Below are 19,148 nucleotides of genomic sequence, written 5' to 3'. Positions count from 1 at the left end.
ATGCAGTGAGATGTTTGTGCTGCACACAGAGATCTGATCTGATCATCATCAGTCTGTCTGGAGTCACATGAAGAAACAGAACAAACTGAGACAGACTCAATCCAGAAGAACTGTGTCTCCGAGACGCTTCAAGAAACCTCCTGAGAAACTCTGCTCAAGTGCACCGAGAGCAAAAGCTGCTTTAAACACAAAGATGCTCACACCAAATGTTGATTTCATTTAGTTCATAGAAGTTAATTGATCAAGAGAATCATTTTTTTACAGCATTTTAACACAAGTGCCTAAAACTTTTAACAGCACTGTAGCTTTGCAGGAGGTTTCTTGAAGCGTCTCGGAGAAACCATTTTTAGCTGGTTAAAATACTAGTGCTCTAATAATTTTGGCCAGCACTGTACAACGCAGATATGAACTGTCCAAGAACTATCAGACTGTTGGGAAAAATATTTCATTATCCAAAGAGAATTTTATACATCCAGAAGAAAATAAGAGTAATGTTACAAGTACTCGTGTAACAATAGGCGCATTTCACATTTTAGTGCAAACTTAACACCGGCCAAAAAGCAGGACAACCTTGATATTCTCCAGGTGGGCAGTGAAGTTTACCATAAAGTGTGTTACTAAAAGTGAGCGGCGAGGCTGGGCCGCTGTCCCCGTTTTCAAGAGAGCTGTGCTTTCTGGCCCCGCTCGGGGAGCCGGTGGCCCTCCAGAGACTCGCTCCTGGAAACAACTCATTATATGCTATTTTCAGGAAGCAGGTCGCTGTCCTTCTTTTCCAGCAGCTCGCTTCAGCAGGCACACGCCAACAACCTCATTCTGACTTCCCACAAGTTGAGCTTTTAAGAAAAGCACGCTAATAAGAGCACTTGAAGACCATCACCAACGTTTAAGACCGTTATCCTTCTAAGAAGATTCGGCATCAAGTTCACACATTAGCCCGACCGATATGGGTTTTTTGGGGCCCATGCCGATACCGATATTAGGGAGTAAAAAACCGTTAGATACCGATATATATCGGCCGATATTCTTTGTGTATTTTATAGTACAGTACCAGTCAAAAGTTTGGACACTTTCCCATTCGTGTGGCCAAACATTTTACTGGTACTATATATAGAATACAGTATATACATAAACAGAATATAAGTACACTTCACATCACTTATTATAAATAACTTTAAACCACAAATAGAACAATATATTTATATAACTTGAATAAAGAAAAAAAACAAAGGTAATTGTGTAACAAGCTACTGCCAATCCAACAGGGGCAGGTTTATGCAGGAAGCACAGCTTTTCCAAATGTAAACATCTAAAATGAATAATAACAATAATGATTTTTTTTCTCACAAATTCTGTGTTGTGTATTTTCTGGTAATCAAATGAACACGCAGAACATGAGGATTCGTATTTAAATCGTATTCGTCTTTTTGCAGTTTAATATTCACAGACACTAGTCTATATCGTGATTTGATTTAAGTGTACTGACCTGTTTTTTATTTATTCATCAAAGATACAACATTCCATGAAAATCCGCGTTATACAGTAAATTCCGTTTTTATGAATGGATTCTGTGCTTCCGTCCGCGTTTTCTGCATCACGGAAATCATAGCGCCCTACTAATGTAGCAAACGAGTATGATAAGCTCATTGTGAGAGTAAAAGACGGGACATTGTTTATGTACTTTATAGCATTGTGTCCCATCAACTAGGTGACAACGTGTTAAATCACTCAACAGACTCAAGCCACCACCGCACTGCCGTCTATTGTAGAGAGATACTAATTTTTCAATCTGCTACGTTACTGACTGTACTGACAAACTATGCTGATTTAGGAAATGTGACGTGACCGATGTGATAAGCATGAGTTCTGGGATGAGGCGTAAATTTCAGTTTGCATGCAACACATTCTACAAAAATAAATGTACTGTATAAATAAAAATAACTGTTCATTTCCTTTTTGTGTACTACATTGTTGACTTTTCCCAATACACTTTTACCTACTGTTGAAATCTGTATCTATAATGCTCAGTATGATACACTGAAAAAACTGACATTCTTGTATAGCATAGAAAGCAGTCTCTCAACAAAAAAGTAGAAAAAATATTCATATAACCAATATAAAATAAAACTGCATATAAATATTTCCATGGTAAAAAAAAAAAAAAGTTTTTTTATTTTGGTGGCATTGGCCAAGTAACTGACACAATAACTGGGTTTTGAAGCATGAATTAAATGTTTTGGGTGAGTTACTATCTTTTGCAGACATGCAATAGTGTTCTGATGTTTTAGCAAACAGTTCTGACAATTGCGCTTACAGTTTAGAGATTAAGATTGTTTAAAAAAAATAATGTGCCAAAGCAATTGAGAAAAACTGTAAAAATGCTTGCGTAAATGATAAAAAACTGTCATAGCAGTGCAACTGCAAGAGTTTTGAGTCAATCTCAAAGAAACGCCTTGGCTTAAAAAGGACTGTCTAGCTCCGGGGTGGCGAACTCCGGTCCTGGAGAGCCGCAGCCTGCAGAGTTCAGCTCCAACCGTAATTAAAACTCACCTGCCTGTAGCTCCCTAGTAACCGTTCAGACCTTGATTAGCTTGTTCAGGTGTGTTTGATTAGGGTTGAAGCAAAACTCTGCAGGGCTGCGGCTCTCCAGGACTGACGTTCGCCACCCCTGGTCTATCTGAATTGGCGTATGATGGGTGTTATCATCTGGAGAAGGCATTCTAACAGCTCATGCTTTAAACTACAGTCTGACAAGTTCAGTGTTCGATTTACTTTTGTTATGCCTTTAATACAAGTTGTCCATCACACAAATAGTTTTGATCTACAGACAGAAGAGACACAGATGTGCATCATCTGCATAGCTATGAAAATGAATCCACAGCTCCTTGTAAAGGTAACACTGCCGAAAGTTAATGCAAAAAAGAACAACAAAGGCCCTATAATCGAACCCTGTGGGATTCCACAAGAAATGGCAAATTTGATTTGAAGATTGATTACCTACAGCAAATAAATAAATAAATGAATATTTCTAAATGTCTATTTGTCATGCAGGATTTAGATCAATTTAAAACCATCCCTGAAAAATAGGGATGTAATGATTAACTGCGAGCCGGTTGAAAATCGATTAAAATATGTGACGATTCAAATCGGTTGAGATGCTAAACAAATCGCGATTCAGTTAGGGGTAGGAGTTTATATGAATGCATGTCTGAGGGGAACTTACGGTCTTTAAAAAAAGTTTAGATGGTATTTTTTCTTTTCATCTTGCCTCTGTAAAATGCATATTAAAGTTCATAAGTGCAGCGCTGCTTTGTTTCCAGCGGAAACCAGGAAACACTTTAAGCGCCACCTGCTGGCAGAGAGTGCATCTGCGTCTCGTTCTGCTCGTCTGCTGTTTCTGTTTCATGCAGATATTTTTATGTATAGTTTCACAAAACTGAAGTCAAACCATTTTGTTTTTGTTTCAAATTTAGAAATTATACAATCTAATTTAGAAAAAAAAATCCTCATGTTGCATGTATGCAGCATCTTTGTTTGGATAATGATTATGTTTATTGATTATTAAACAATTATATCATTGTTTGGAAATGATTGCCTCTCATTTTAAATGGAAAGAGCACAGATTATTTTGTTTATATGAAGATATTTATTTTATTTGTGTTACTTATTTATTTGCTTTGGGGTTTGTTTTAAAATGTTAATTTAGTTTTGTTATTTACATTTACATTATATAAAAATTTGGTCATTTAGCAGATGCTTTTATCCAAAGCGACTTACAAATGAGGATAACAGAAGCAATCAAAACCAACAAAAGAGCAATGATATACAAGTGCTGTATTAGTATATTATTATAGTGATATATTTCAATTTCACAAAGAAACATGCAACATTTTGTCCAAGCAATAATAAAAGGACACATTTATTTATAATTTGTCTTAAACCTCATTTTGTAAAAAAAATTAAATAAAATTGTGAATCGAATCGTGAGTTGAGTGAATCGTTACATCCCTACTGAAAAACCTAACAAGCTTGCAGGTCGGTTAATAAGAATGTTATGATTGACTTTATTAAAGGGGTCATATGATGCTTTTTTAAAGATCATTATTTTGTGTATTTGGTGTAACAGAATATGTTGACATGCTTTAATGTTCAAAAAACATTAAATATAGAGGTCCTCTATGCCCCGCCTCTCTCAAACGCTTCGTTTTCTACAAAGTCCCTCCTTCCGACAAGCGCAGTCTGCTCTGATTGGCTCTGCATTTGAACAGTCAATAGCAAATACTTAAACTAATAACAAAACAGTAGCTGATTCAGAAGCGCCAGATTGTCATAGCAAAGTCAGAATTACCTCCTCTCCTAGGTTCACGAAACGGTCGTCCATAAAATGCATTGCTGTTCTGTTGTAAGTAATCTTAAAGATTCCTAAATGCATCTACTTCCGGAAGGCCAAATAAAGTGCTTTTGCTTTCTCCTAGAAACACACAGCGTCTCCCTGACATGCTGCTTCAACACTAACTGCGGTTACTGAAACCATGCCTTCTTTCTTTGCGTGCACATTTGGGCGGCATTATGCTAATATTTCCACATAGTGATGTAGATATGTGGGGGCGTGTTAGAACGAGCCGTTTTAGGGGCGCGTGGCAGAGTCTTAACTTTGATATATTGGACCAAAATGAAAGCTCTGGGCCACATTCAGTCAACATAAGCAAAACTAATCTCTGTGTTAATTGTTTATGAAACCATTCTTACAAAAATTCCACAAAATTTAACTTTTTGCATTCTATGTTTAGCATAATTTACTCAGAAATTTGCTTTGCTTTTGTCTGATGAATAAATCCCATTATATTTCCCAGCATTCAAGTGCACATTATTTATGACAAAATCACTGCCGTTTCTCTAGTTTAGGTTGCCTCCGGATCACAAATCATTTCACAAATAAGACTACATTATAATAGTTATGTTTAATGAAAATACATTTATGCACACCAAGGATAATTTGTATTTGAAAAATCATCAAAATATTGCTACTGATCATAAATCGCACCAAAACTAATCGATTTCATGGCACACTAGTTGGACAGATTTTTCAAATTATTATTCAGGTCTATATTTCCAGTTAAAATAATCCATCCCTCACTAAAGGAATGTTAAACGTCCTCCTGGGCGTCGTCCTGCTGCCCTCCTCAAGACACCGCATAGAGAGAGCCTCTGCTTCTGCAGTGAGCTTTCATCAGAACACCACTGACTTCATCAATTCTCATCGGGAAGAGGCATTTCTATTTAAGTTCCATCTCAGCCCCCAATATATCAATTTAATGATTTTTCTCTTCTCTTATGCTCTCTCATCTCTGAACTAAATGTAGAATTTAAGGGCACTGTGATGGGCTGAACGCGCAGGACATCATCCACAGCTCAATAATAAGCCAACAGAAGAAATGTGCTTTAGATTGTGAACGTGAGGTCAAATCAGGACAGGTGTGATAAACTTCAGTCTATAAAAATAAAAAAATAAAACAAACCCATTTAACTTCGAAAGACTTCGCCCTTTTAAACGCAATCACAATGAACGATTACTGAAGCTTTCAAGCTTCAAAAAGGACATAATTACCATAAAAGGATCATGAAAGTGCTCATGGACTGCAATTTAAGTTGTTATTCTCTGATAATCCAACCCTTGAGTGGGCTGTTAACTAGTAATGAGACTGTGAATCACTGATTCATCAACAGATCTGACTGAAAAGAACAATGAATTCACAAACTCAACATCTCTACCTCCCCAATGAGGGTGCAGAGGAGGCCTTCTTTTTATCACGTAGAATTATTTATAGACTAGTGATGATCCAATCACTCTTAGGCCCTTGTCCAAACGATCGCGGTTATTTTTAAAACCGCATCTTTTTCTACGCGGTTTGGCCGTTCGTCCACACGCAAACGCAGCACCAGGTCACTGAAACCGAACATTTTTGAATACCATGGTGCAGTTAGTGTTACTACAGTAAATCCATGGTAATGATGGTGATTAGTAGATTGAAAGTCTTCTGACTGTATCGCAGCAGTTCGGCCCTGCATATGCTGCCAAACACCTGTGCTGTGAACACAGACATCATCTCTGTAGAGCGCTGGGCAGATTCCTGCATACACTTAAACACGGCCCGTCTAGTTACTGTGCCTGACTTTGACAGGAGGCTCGAGATTATGTGCATACATTAAAAATGACACTTCTGCAAAAGTACTTTTTTTAAATTGCAAGTGGGAATTTTTAGGATGCGAGAACGACCGCAGCAGAACACAGCTGTCATGTGCATGTTGTGAATTTCCTACCTTCGTCAATCACTTGCTGAGTTATAAACACATTTCAGTTGTAGTGCCCTCTATAGGCAGAACTGGACGAAACTTGGTGCGAATCCTCAAAACATCCTGCTTTGAAAGTGTACCAAGTGTCACATAGACTAAACTCTGTGTTCATGAGAAACAGGCTTATTAGTCAACGTGAATCTGAGGGTCCTTTCTGCAAAAGATGCGACGGACAGAAACTCTTTGAAAAGCTTCTTGTCAGGACGAACTGTAGATGAAACCAGGAAAACATTCTGCGGGACCCAGATCCGGGCATGAGTGTGCAAAAACTAGTGCTTTCAGAAAATGCAAAACGGTGGAAATTACACAGAAACCGAAGAACATGGAATTCAAAACATAAATGAGAAAATGAGAACAAATCCCACATACTTCAAATCAGATCCTGCACAAGGAATTTAAGAAAGAGTCACTCAAAACGAACTCAAATGACTTTGAAACTGCATCTGAGAAGCAAAGCTCTTGCTATGCACAATATCACACATCATCAAGAGACTGAAGATCCCAATTAAAATGCATGAGAAAACCCCAGCCGAACTTCGAAGAGAGTTTGTCCAGTCATGCATTACACAAGAGCCGCAAACACGCAGGTCACACACAGGTGTAGAGACACCAGATTCACTGTACCAGTAGCATTTGCTGTTGTTGTCCAGAAGCTTCTCCACCATGTGCTCCACCCTCACAAACCAGCTGGGCACTGCTTTATAGATCAGCGGCGTGTCCGACCTGCCAAAGAAAGGCGTTTTCAATATTTCAAGATGAACTTTTATAATGTTACAGTACTCTCTCCTGTGCCAGCATCATATGGTAGCACTACCAATCGCTAAAAAATCAGTCATTTTGCTCAAGAGAGATACTGTTTTCCTAATAATGAAGACACTCCTGTGATTAATCATTATAAAAATAAAATCCTTAAAATCTGTAAATACTGTTTTATGAATGCAGGACGGCACTCGTATGATAAATTGCTTGAGCTCTTTGAATATCTTCCAAAATGCAAATTAAACACTATTTAATATATTATATTTAATATAAGTAATTAATGACTATGCAAACGAAACAACTTGTTGCTGATTCAATTCACTCGCAATGCTTCAGTGTTTTCATGAAAGACTAAAGTACTTTTTTGTTTGTTTGTTTGTTTCTAATGACAGTTTGTAATTTGATTCATTACCTAAATGTCCATAAAAAATAAAAATAAACGGAGGAAAAATTGTGAGCTGTTTGTTAGATCATTGGTAAACAATGATTACTTGTGACCTTCTCTTGCATTTGTTTATATTTTGGGCGCTGTCCAGTAATGATCATGACTAGCACACAGTTTGTTTGGATTAGTCGTGTCTGACCGCTAGCCGATCGGTTCACACACTTCACTACCAGCGTCAACACCAAATCCATGGACGAGATTAATGCATCACAACTTTCTACTAGCACCTACAATTATTTACCAAATAGAATGTGTATGTGTTTGTTGTTTTGGTTTTATGTTTACCTGTGATTATGATTACCTGCCAAGGGACCGCGGATGAAAACTAGCCATTGTACAAGTACATGGTACCTTTTCAAATAAATTTTAATAAAATAAAATAATGATTTTTGACTATCTGACCATTAATGCAATGAACAGCTTTTAATAGATTATATGTGTCCCTGCAGCACAAAAGCAGTGTTAAGTCGCTGGGGGATATTTGTAGCAATAGCCAACAATACATAGTATGGGTCACAATTATACATTTCTCTTTTATGCTAAAAATCATTAGGATATTAAGTAAAGATCATGTTCCATGAAGATATTTTGTCAATGTCCTACCGTAAATATATCAGAACTTACTTTTTGTTTAGTAATATGCATTGCTAAGAACTTCATTTGAACAACTTTAAAGATGATTTTCTCAATATTTTGATTTTTTTGCACCCTCAGATTCCAGATTTTCAAATAGTTGCATCCCGGCCAAATATTGTCCTCTCCTAACAATAACTGAAAAATGTACCCTTACGACTGGTTTTGTGCTCCGGGGTCACATTTGTCTTTTTCCTTGAGTCAGAGGTTGTATTACGCTAACCAGATAACCAACGAGAACCAGATGAAAGCATCTTTTGTTTTTGACTTTCACTAAAGTTAGAAGTGAACCAGTCCGGCTCTCTCTGCTGGTTTGTTGTCTATGTGGTTGTTTGTTGGTAGCACACTGACGCTGCGGTCTATGTTTCCAGATGAGGAGCACCTCTGTAAGCCTCAGCATTAGCATTCTCAAGCTCTCCTGATCGACGATCAGTATCTGCTGCGCCTTTACACTGACAAACCCCTTCAATATCCATAATGTTGTTCCCCAGCAGCGCCGGGATGGGCCGAGCTCATGAGAGTCGATAGGAGAGTGATTTATTGATGGCGCAAGCGCTACATGAGTTTCTGTTCGTCAGAGGGGTTAATGAGGCTGGAGGTCTCTGCCGGCTCACTCACGCTCGTGTGAAGTGATGAAACAGCAGGCTAGATATTGAGCACCGTATGCTAATGTTGCTGCCCCGCGACCCCCTCTCTACAGGCCACCATATCGACTGAACTCTGCCCTGTCCAGCAGAGGTCACAGAGATGCGCGCCTCCGTTCTGGAAAACCTTTTGGGTTGGTTGATGAAGAAAAACTAAATTTGACCTTTGGCTATAGTGCTGTACATAGCTCTGATGGACAGGGGCTGGAATAAACAATGTGAACACCCTGGAAATACACAATATTTCTTTATCATGGTGTTTTACCACCATTAGTCTTTAATAGGGATGCACTGAATGTTCAGCAACCGAAATTATTCGGCCGAAAATAGCAAAAAAAATTTCTTTCGGAGTTTGGTCGAATAAGCGAAAAGGCCGAATAATATGTACCGAACAATGACTAACGCAATCAAATAGAGGCACGCACTAATGCAGCAAACATGTCGGCAGTGTGAAAGGATTTTAAACTATCAGAGAAAGACGCAGAAATCATTACAAGCGTGAAGCAACGACAGCGAGAGACTGTTTAGTGCCGCATCACATGTCTCCGATGAGATGAAGAGGTGAAATAAATTCTGTAAAATAGGTCAATTGTTCTGTAAAATAAAATAAGACCATAATAATGATGATAATAATAACAGCTCTATTAATACATTTATTGTAACATTCACACAGTGTTCAAATTGGGATCTGTAATATATTCTAATGTTTTAAAAGAAGTCTCTTCGGCTCAGCAAGGCTACCTTTATTTGTACAGTAAAAAATACATGCCTGATTCAAGTCTCAAAAATGGCCAGAAAATATTATTTTACTAACGTATTAATTTTAAGTGAAATTGTGCTTTGTCTGTATAACGTCTGCTAGAATGTTAAAAAAAAATGTTCAGTGTTAAGTAAATATTTTTAAATTGTTGTTTTGTAATTGATTTTTTTATTTGAAAAGCAGGACAAAATAGTAAAAAGCACATTTTGGCTATTTAATTTATGTTATGGTGAAAAAAAATGGCAAAATAGGCCTACATGGGGGGCAAAATGCGAAAAAAAAACCTGTTCGGCCTTCGGCACAGTGTTTCATTTCGGTGCATCCCTAGTCTTTAATACAGCTTCCAACCTGACAGTTTAATGTCATCTATTAGAGCATCTAGCAGCCACTTCAGAGATGTTGGTGGAGAGCAGTTGGCGCCGTCAAGCTCTCTGTGGCCGGTTTTTGTTGAATATGGAATATTAATCTGCGTTGTTTGAGCGCAATCCTTGTTAGTGTTCAATGTTCCGTTTGTTGCACGTTTGTTTTTTCACTGTAGCCTACAGGAATGATATTTTCCCCTATTATAGTAATAATAATAATGGGTGTTCACATTACTTTGTCCAACCCCTGTAAATGAAAAGTGATTTTTTTTGGGTCAGCAGAGCAGTAAAATACAATAAAAATTTATGTTTAAATAATCAAGGAATTTTTCCAATTTTTCACCAAACGATAATAATGAGCTCACTAACGCAATAAAGCGTTTTTATTCAAAAAGGAGAACAGTACATAGTTTGCTCGTTCAGTTGTCTCTAAGCTTCTGTGATCAGAGCAAAGGTGTGGCCACATTTTCCAAATTTCTTTTGCAGGCAAAAAAGCTCTATAGACTATTAGATACATATAAAGCACAGCTCACACAGAAGTCACTTCCAAACACGGCAAATTCTCAAGACTAACTGAACGCAACGCAAAATCTGAAAATCTTTCGCGCCGAGAGATTTCAGATTGCATGCATTTCAATTACATTAATGCATTTAGCCGACGCTTTTCTCCAAAATGACTTCGAAAACAGAAGCCAACGATATTCATAATATGCAATGCCAGGTTTATTATAGGTCACAAATGTTGTTTTGCTTTTGAACAACGTGCTCAGTTTAAATTAAAATGACTATTTCACCAGAGCAGTGGTAAGTGTGCTGGCGCATTACAGCAGAGTAAATGTAAAAGCGTGTCTGCACTCACCTCCAGCAGAACGGGTAGCTGTGCTTGAACGAGCTGGAGCTCACCAGACGCCCGTTCTCCTTCAGCCACTTGATTATGTTTTTGTCTGCATCCTGAAAGCATGGAGGACAGACAGAACAAAGTCTCAGAGCGTGCAGCGCATACAAGCAGACAGTGTGGGACTATTAAAGAATAAAGGCCTGGCTTTACAGCTTCTTCAGCAGCTCTGGAGTTATAGAAATGTATGAAGCATTTGCTCTCTTTGGGGCCGGTCACATCCCAGCACTCATGCAGTTTTCCTTGACTGCCTTTCAACAAAAGTCTTATTAATTCACTTTAATGGAAACGTGTCCAGCGTGTCCTTGTAGCAGAGTGGGCTGAATTGGCTTCCTGTCTCATGCATAATCGATTTTAGGAAACTTTTCTTAACCTGTGAGGCCTTATGAAGGGTATTCGTATTCCTCTGGGAGAAAACTTTAACCTGCAAGGTGCTACATGAAATGTTTACAAGAGTCAACGTGCATTTATGATCACCAGTGACGCTCTTCATCCGACTAGCAGTAAACCAGCACAATCACGCTGAAGCCCCATGACAACCTTTAAAAGCATCTGAAGCACAAGATCTATTAGAAATGCTAGAAAATAGCTTAAGTAGGCAATTTAAGCAAATGTCTGTATTTCATGAATATGTTTGTTTTATTGTATTTATTTGTGCTACTGCTAGTAATTTGCTAATTAGTTCTTAATTCATTACAGATGGTCTACTTGTCTTTCATTTTATATTAGTTAGGCTATTAGCATTTGCTGCGGTATCAGAATTAAGATCTGTGACGCTTCACTGGCAACATTTTGGAGTCGGATTTATTCAATCTTTGTCATATATTGATTAAATGTAGAGGATATGCTCTTCAAAATACAAAAACCAAACAAAAAAAAATGCGAAAATTTTTATTTTGTAAGTCGCTTTGAATAAAAGAGTCTGCTAAATGACTAAATGTAAGATTAGCACTGGAACAATTTGAATGTTATGCACTAGAAAACAAAAAAACAGGTTTGTGTTTTGGAATAAACAGTAAAACAGGGTGTTGCAGGTTTATATTTATTTGTTGCAGCCTAATGTGCTGTTCACTGATCTTTTCCTCCAGCTGAAACAATGTCTTCAAAATTTTAATGTATGTGAAAAAAATATCTATATATTTTTTATTTATTGTGTCGGTGGCCCTGTTGACAGCCCTAGTTTGGGTTGATACGAGAGAGTAAATGATGACAGAATTTCTGGGTGAGCTATTGTTTTGCATAGCCTACATAATTTTTCAGACCCCCAAACTGATGGGCTTCAAATCTTAATTAGCAAGCCCACTGATAATTTACACCCCGATTCAATATTTCCAAAGTAAATGCATGAAACTGTCAGGGAGTCCGTCTCTGCCGGCTCTAATTCAAAGACACAGGTGGACCGTATGAGCGCTGTGTGAGCGCTAATGAGCGCTTAGGCAAAGAGAACCTGACTATGAGTGCCGAAATATAAAATGACAGAGCAGAACTATGATGAAAGCTATTCTCGAGTCGGGAAACAGAGCGGAGTTTCTCTGGCACTGGGCTAAAGCGCTGACATCAGCACTCCCATAGTCCCTCTGTCACCCATCACACCTCCACACTGGAGACAAGTTCCCTTAAAGTACATCTTCATTTGTGTGAGGTTCAACTGCTGCTCTGAGTGCTGGACACACACACACACACACACACTCTCTCTCTCTCTCTCTCTCACACACACACACACACACACACACATGAAGGAGCTCAGTGTGCGCGCTTGAGCCTCTGATGAGGTGTACAGCAGCATCCGTACCTTCACGTACTGCCCGGCGAAGTGAGTGACCTCTGCAGTGAAGACGCCGGATGAGTCCACAGGGCAGATGGGAGCCGAGTCTCTCTGGATGATCTTATAGTCCATACAGACGCGGTAATCATCCTGCAAACAGAAGAACACAACACCCGTCACACTGGGATTGTGTTTCTGAGAACGGCAGAGCATGAGTGTGTTCCTGTGTCTCAATTACAGAACATCTGGGGAATGAACCTCCACACAACGACACACAGGAGAGTCAAACATCCTGCTCAAAACAACCAGAGGAGAAAGACTGCTTCCGGCTGCAGGAGCTGCTCAACACTACTCTGATAACGACTGCCGCTGAGTGAACAACCGCACAGACACAACACTGACATTAACTCACCGCCACAGCCTCTGAGCTCACTGCACTGCTGCTGCGCGGCTGCTAGGGTGTTTGTCAGAGTGTTGCTGTGCAGTTGCTAGGGTGTTCTCGGGGTGTTTGTCAGAGTGTTGCTGTGCAGTTGCTAGGGAGTTCTCGGGGTGTTTGTCAGAGTGCTGCTGTGCAGTTGATAGGGTGTTCTTAGGGTGTTTGCCAGAGTGTTGCTGTGCAGTTGCTAGGGTGTTCTCGGGGTGTTTGTCAGAGTGTTGCTGTGCAGTTGCTAGGGAGTTCTCGGGGTGTTTGTCAGAGTGCTGCTGTGCAGTTGATAGGGTGTTCTTAGGGTGTTTGCCAGAGTGTTGCTGTGCAGTTGCTAGGGTGTTCTCGGGGTGTTTGTCAGAGTGTTGCTGTGCAGTTGCTAGGGAGTTCTCGGGGTGTTTGTCAGAGTGCTGCTGTGCAGTTGATAGGGTGTTCTTAGGGTGTTTGCCAGAGTGTTGCTGTGCAGTTGCTAGGGTGTTCTCGGGGTGTTTGTCAGAGTGTTGCTGTGCAGTTGCTAGGGAGTTCTCGGGGTGTTTGTCAGAGTGCTGCTGTGCAGTTGATAGGGTGTTCTTAGGGTGTTTGCCAGAGTGTTGCTGTGCAGTTGCTAGGGTGTTCTCGGGGTGTTTGTCAGAGTGTTGCTGTGCAGTTGCTAGGGAGTTCTCGGGGTGTTTGTCAGAGTGCTGCTGTGCAGTTGATAGGGTGTTCTTAGGGTGTTTGCCAGAGTGTTGCTGTGCAGTTGCTAGGGTGTTCTCGGGGTGTTTGTCAGAGTGTTGCTGTGCAGTTGCTAGGGAGTTCTCGGGGTGTTTGTCAGAGTGCTGCTGTGCAGTTGATAGGGTGTTCTTAGGGTGTTTGCCAGAGTGTTGCTGTGCAGTTGCTAGGGTGTTCTCGGGGTGTTTGTCAGAGTGTTGCTGTGCAGTTGCTAGGGAGTTCTCGGGGTGTTTGTCAGAGTGCTGCTGTGCAGTTGATAGGGTGTTCTTAGGGTGTTTGCCAGAGTGTTGCTGTGCAGTTGCTAGGGTGTTCTCGGGGTGTTTGTCAGAGTGTTGCTGTGCAGTTGCTAGGGAGTTCTCGGGGTGTTTGTCAGAGTGCTGCTGTGCAGTTGATAGGGTGTTCTTAGGGTGTTTGCCAGAGTGTTGCTGTGCAGTTGCTAGGGTGTTCTCGGGGTGTTTGTCAGAGTGTTGCTGTGCAGTTGCTAGGGAGTTCTCGGGGTGTTTGTCAGAGTGCTGCTGTGCAGTTGATAGGGTGTTCTTAGGGTGTTTGCCAGAGTGTTGCTGTGCAGTTGCTAGGGTGTTCTCGGGGTGTTTGTCAGAGTGTTGCTGTGCAGTTGCTAGGGTGTTCTCGGGGTGTTTGTCAGAGTGTTGCTGTGCAGTTGCTAGGGTGTTCTTAGGGTGTTTGTCAGAGTGTTGCTGTGCAGTTGCTAGGGAGTTCTCGGGGTGTTTGTCAGAGTGCTGCTGTGCAGTTGATAGGGTGTTCTTAGGGTGTTTGCCAGAGTGTTGCTGTGCAGTTGCTAGGGTGTTCTCAGGGTGTTTGTCAGAGTGTTGCTGTGCAGTTGCTAGGGTGTTCTCGGGGGGTTTGTCAGTGTTGCTGTGCAGTTGCTAGGGTGCTCTCGGGGTGTTTGTCAGAGTGTTGCTGTGCAGTTGCTAGGGTGCTCTCGGGGTGTTTGTCAGAGTGTTGCTGTGCAGTTGCTAGGGTGCTCTCGGGGTGTTTGTCAGAGTGTTGCTGTGCAGTTGCTAGGGTGCTCTCGGGGTGTTTGTCAGAGTGTTGCTGTGCAGTTGCTAGGGTGCTCTCGGGGTGTTTGTCAGAGTGTTGCTGTGCAGTTGCTAGGGTGCTCTCGGGGTGTTTGTCAGAGTGTTGCTGTGCAGTTGCTAGGGTGCTCTCGGGGTGTTTGTCAGAGTGTTGCTGTGCAGTTGCTAGGGTGCTCTCGGGGTGTTTGTCAGAGTGTTGCTGTGCAGTTGCTAGGGTGTTCTTGGGGTGTTTGTCAGAGTGTTGCTGTGCAGTTGCTAGGGTGCTCTCGGGGTGTTTGTCAGAGTGTTGCTGTGCAGTTGCTAAGGTGTTCAGGTGCTAAACTGCGTTTTAACAGTTTCTAATGAGTTGTAGGTATCTTTTAATGTGGCTGCTAAATGTTGCTATGCAGTTGTTAGGGTGTTCTTGGGTGATTGCCAGAGATTTGCTACACAGTTTCAAGGGTGTTTCAGGTGGTTTCTTGGGTACTGATATGCTAGGGTGTTTTGGGTGATTGCCAGGGTGTTGCCATGCAGTTGCTAAGGTCCTCTAGGTTATTGTCAGGCTGTTACTATGGTGTTCTTGGAAGTTGTTCATGTCTTGTTTTGCAGTTGCTAGGGTGTTCCCAACAGTTGCCAGAGAGTTTCTATTCACTTGTAAGGGTGTTCAGATTCTAAAGTGTTTTAGGTAGTTTCTATTTAATTGCTAGGGTACTACTATGCAGTTCTTAAAATGTACTCAAAGGTTGCTAGGGTTTCCTATGCACATGCTAGAGTCCTCCAGGTCGCTGTCATGCCGTTTCCATGGTTGTTAGGGTTTTGCTATACAGTTACTAGGGTGTTCCTGGGGGTTGCCAGAGTTTTGCTATGCTGTTGCTTGGGTGTTTTAGGGAGTATGTGCATGGCTGCTAGGCTACTGCTATGCAGTTGCTAGGGTGTTCTGGGGGATTGCCAAAGCATTGGCATGCAGTTTCTTGGTCTTCTAGGTGTTACCAGGGCGTTGCTCATCTGTTGCTAAGGTGTTGTGGGTAGTTTTGGGTGGTTGCTAAGGTACTGCTATGTTGCTAGGGTGTTCTGGGTGGTTGAAATGGCATTTCAGGTGGTGTCTTGGTAGCAGCTATGCAATTGCTAGTAGGGTTGGGTATTGTTTGAATTTGATCAAATCCGATTCAGATTCTTTTCGATTCCCAGTTTCAATTCCAATGTGATTAAAAAATTATATCAAACATATTTATTCTGTCTCTCATTATTGCAAAACATTTAGTTGCATCTGAATGCCATAAACAAAAATCAGCTGGCCACATAAAAAGTCATTTAAGAGCTGCATGATTCAGGATAAACTGAGTTTGTATGTTTTTTTTTTTTTTAAATGGAGACTCTGGTGATCTCAAGATTTTGAAGAAAAAAAATTAGGCAACTAAACAAAAGCACATGTAATTTATGAATGAATGATTCAATGGCTCCCTCAAAAATTAATTTAAAGTTTCATTACTGGATAAATAAGCATTTGTGAACGAATCTCTTGAACGGTTCAAGACATTTTAACAGCCCCTTTTCGCCACCTACTGGCGTAACAACGTAATCGATAAATCTTTATTTGAAGTGTAAAATTATTTTCAAAAGGTGATTTAGCTACTCTAATTTAATCGCTAACGTACAATTCAGAGTTTATATCCGAACTAAAAAATGTTATCCCAGTACTTCTGTGATTATTTGCATGTTTGTAACAGAAATAGTCATAATGTGTGGTTGAAAAGACTGTGAAGCGGTTTCATTCATATACATGACAGCTGCTCTCTTCAGGTCAGTGGCAAAGCAAACGCAGGTTTAAATGTTCAAATCAGACTGATGTGATCATTCGCTGCACAGGCGTGATCGCACACATCAAAGGTTCATGAATGAAACCGATGAATCATTGTAATTTAGGAATTGAATCATGTTGGTGTTTGAATAATGTTCGCAATCTTTAACAATCTGTTAAAATAAAGTGCTTTTTTTGTCATGTTGGTGGTTACACCTCTCTCGCAACATGTTTAGCTTATCACAAATATTATACTTAGCTTTTTCAGACTCTAAACGCAAGTGTACCCAAACATTGGAGCGTTTAGATAAGTGAGCAAGGTCCTGGCAGATCGCTAGGTCGGGTCCTCACAGATGAAGAAAAAAGGAATCGATAGGCGGAATCTGAATTTTAATTTTAGAACAAGTATCCGATTCCTGAACTTAAGTATCTGATTCTGGAATTGGAATAAAGTTTCGATTCCCAACCTTAATTGCTAGGGTGTTCTGGATCAATTTGCAAAGTAACAACACACATGTCCTGAACAAGACACATGATTTGAGGAACCATTCATTCGTTTGGTGCACAAACACTGCAGGATGATACACTCTCAACTTTAATACTGCCTTTTAGAGGTTTGATCGGATCATTAATCTGAAGTAATAGTGATCTATATAACAGATGCTTTAGTGCAGTTAAGTCCGAGGACTCCAGGACATTTGTGTGTCCTATACTTTAAGTACTGCTTGCTCTCCCATAATAAATCATTGTAAGTCCTTGAGCTCATGTGGCTAACAGCAGGATTGTTCAGTGTTTAGCATCATCTGCTTGTCCTTCTACCTTCACAAGTTCTTCTGTCTCTGGCACAGAGAGGAACCTCAAGGTGATGCTGATGTGAGGCTGGTCTGCATCAAACATTCAACACAGAGATGAGGACCAGAGTTCACTTTACTCTCATTAGATGGAATGGTGCTTGAGATGCTCACATGCCTTCAGGCTGAAATTTGAAATGAGTTTCTCACCAAAAGCTTCTTCCAGCCACTCTTTTTAATAAAGCACTTCAACTCTGCTTTAAGGCTTATTTGATGCCCCTAAAACTTTCTTCAGTCATTGTCCTGACAGGGACTGTTCAAGGATGTCTTGGATCTGTTTCATGCATGGTGTTTTCTTACAAATGAAATAAAACTGAAACGAATGTTTTCACAGCTCTGTTGAGAATGCACCCAGACATGTGAATTAACTCATCTCAAATGCACAGATGGAAGATTTTAAGCAATCACGATGTATGTGCAGAAGAGGTCATTTATTGGTCATTACTTTTATTAGTAGTATTAATATTTTTAATATTATTGACATTATTATTATTACTGCTAATTGTAATTATTCAAACTCAATTTACTGTAGTCAGTGCTAAGTATTCTGTGTTGTTCTCAAACAGGGTTTCTGCAGGTTTTATGAATGTAAATTTAGGACTTTAAGACCAAATAAAGAAAACTTGAGAATTAAATTGAATGGATAACAATACATCAGCTTATGGCTTGCATATCTCTGCTCTCAACCACTACGAATATGAAACCGCTTTTTACTGACACTTTTAATCCCACTGAAGAAAGTCTTGCTCTTCATCAGGATTTTTGTCTCGTTTCCCATGGCAAACGTTTAAAGATTCTTAAATCAAGATACATTTACTGGAGAAGATATAAGATAAGTCTTGTTTTATGAGAAATTGTTAAAATTTTTTGTGAGTTTTTCATTAAAACAAGAACAAACATCGGCCAGTGGGCTTGGACAAATCAATTTAATTCAAAGGGAAAAAAGTTTAAATTCCCCACTGACAGATATTTGTTATTTTTTAAAGCACAAACTCACTTAATTTTGCTCTTTTTTTATAAAACAAGACTTCATATGTTCAATTTGCATCTCAAGATATTTATTTGTAACCAAATAAAATTACAGAAAGACAGACAGACAGATAGACGACAGACAGATAACAGACAGACAGACAGATAGACAGACAGACAGATAGACGACAGACAGACAGACGACAGAAAGATAGATAGATAGACAGACAGACAGATAGACAGACAGACAGACAGACAGACAGACAGACAGATAGACGACAGACAGATAGACGACAGACAGACAGACAGACGACAGACAGACAGACAGACAGACATACAGAAAGACAGACAGACAGATAGACGACAGACAGATAACAGACAGACAGACAGATAGACAGACAGACAGATAGACGACAGACAGACAGACGACAGAAAGATAGATAGATAGACAGACAGACAGATAGACGACAGACAGACAGACGACAGACAGACAGACAGACAGATAGACAACAGACAGACAGACAGATAGACAGACATACAGATAGACGATAGACAGACAGACAGATAGACAGAAAGTTAGATAGACAGACAGACAGATAGACAGATGATAGACAGACAGATGACAGACAGATGATAGACAGATAGATGATAGACAGACAGAGAGACAACAGATAGACAGACAGACAGATAGACGACAGATAGACAGACAGATAGATACAGACAGACAGATGATAGACAGACAAGAGAGACAGAGAGACAAGACAGACGACA

The 19,148-nt window shown here is 40.1% G+C and overlaps 1 protein-coding gene across 1 annotated transcript in view; it reads right to left on the bottom strand.

Annotated features, from left to right (window-relative positions):
• Nucleotides 1–19,148, bottom strand: part of iars1 (isoleucyl-tRNA synthetase 1) — a 79,606-nt gene that overhangs the window by 43,788 nt on the left and 16,670 nt on the right. The window contains 4 exon segments of the mRNA XM_016246273.1: nucleotides 4,364–4,394; nucleotides 6,876–7,074; nucleotides 10,814–10,905; nucleotides 12,642–12,764. Coding sequence (XP_016101759.1) covers nucleotides 4,364–4,394; nucleotides 6,876–7,074; nucleotides 10,814–10,905; nucleotides 12,642–12,764 — 445 coding nt within the window.

This window comes from Sinocyclocheilus grahami, unplaced genomic scaffold (assembly GCF_001515645.1).
Source record: "Sinocyclocheilus grahami isolate Dianchi unplaced genomic scaffold, SAMN03320097.WGS_v1.1 scaffold792.1, whole genome shotgun sequence".
In the NCBI taxonomy this organism is placed as follows: domain Eukaryota; kingdom Metazoa; phylum Chordata; class Actinopteri; order Cypriniformes; family Cyprinidae; genus Sinocyclocheilus; species Sinocyclocheilus grahami.
The sequence above is the reverse complement of the archived record's forward strand: the minus strand, read 5'-3'. Positions and strand labels throughout refer to the sequence as shown.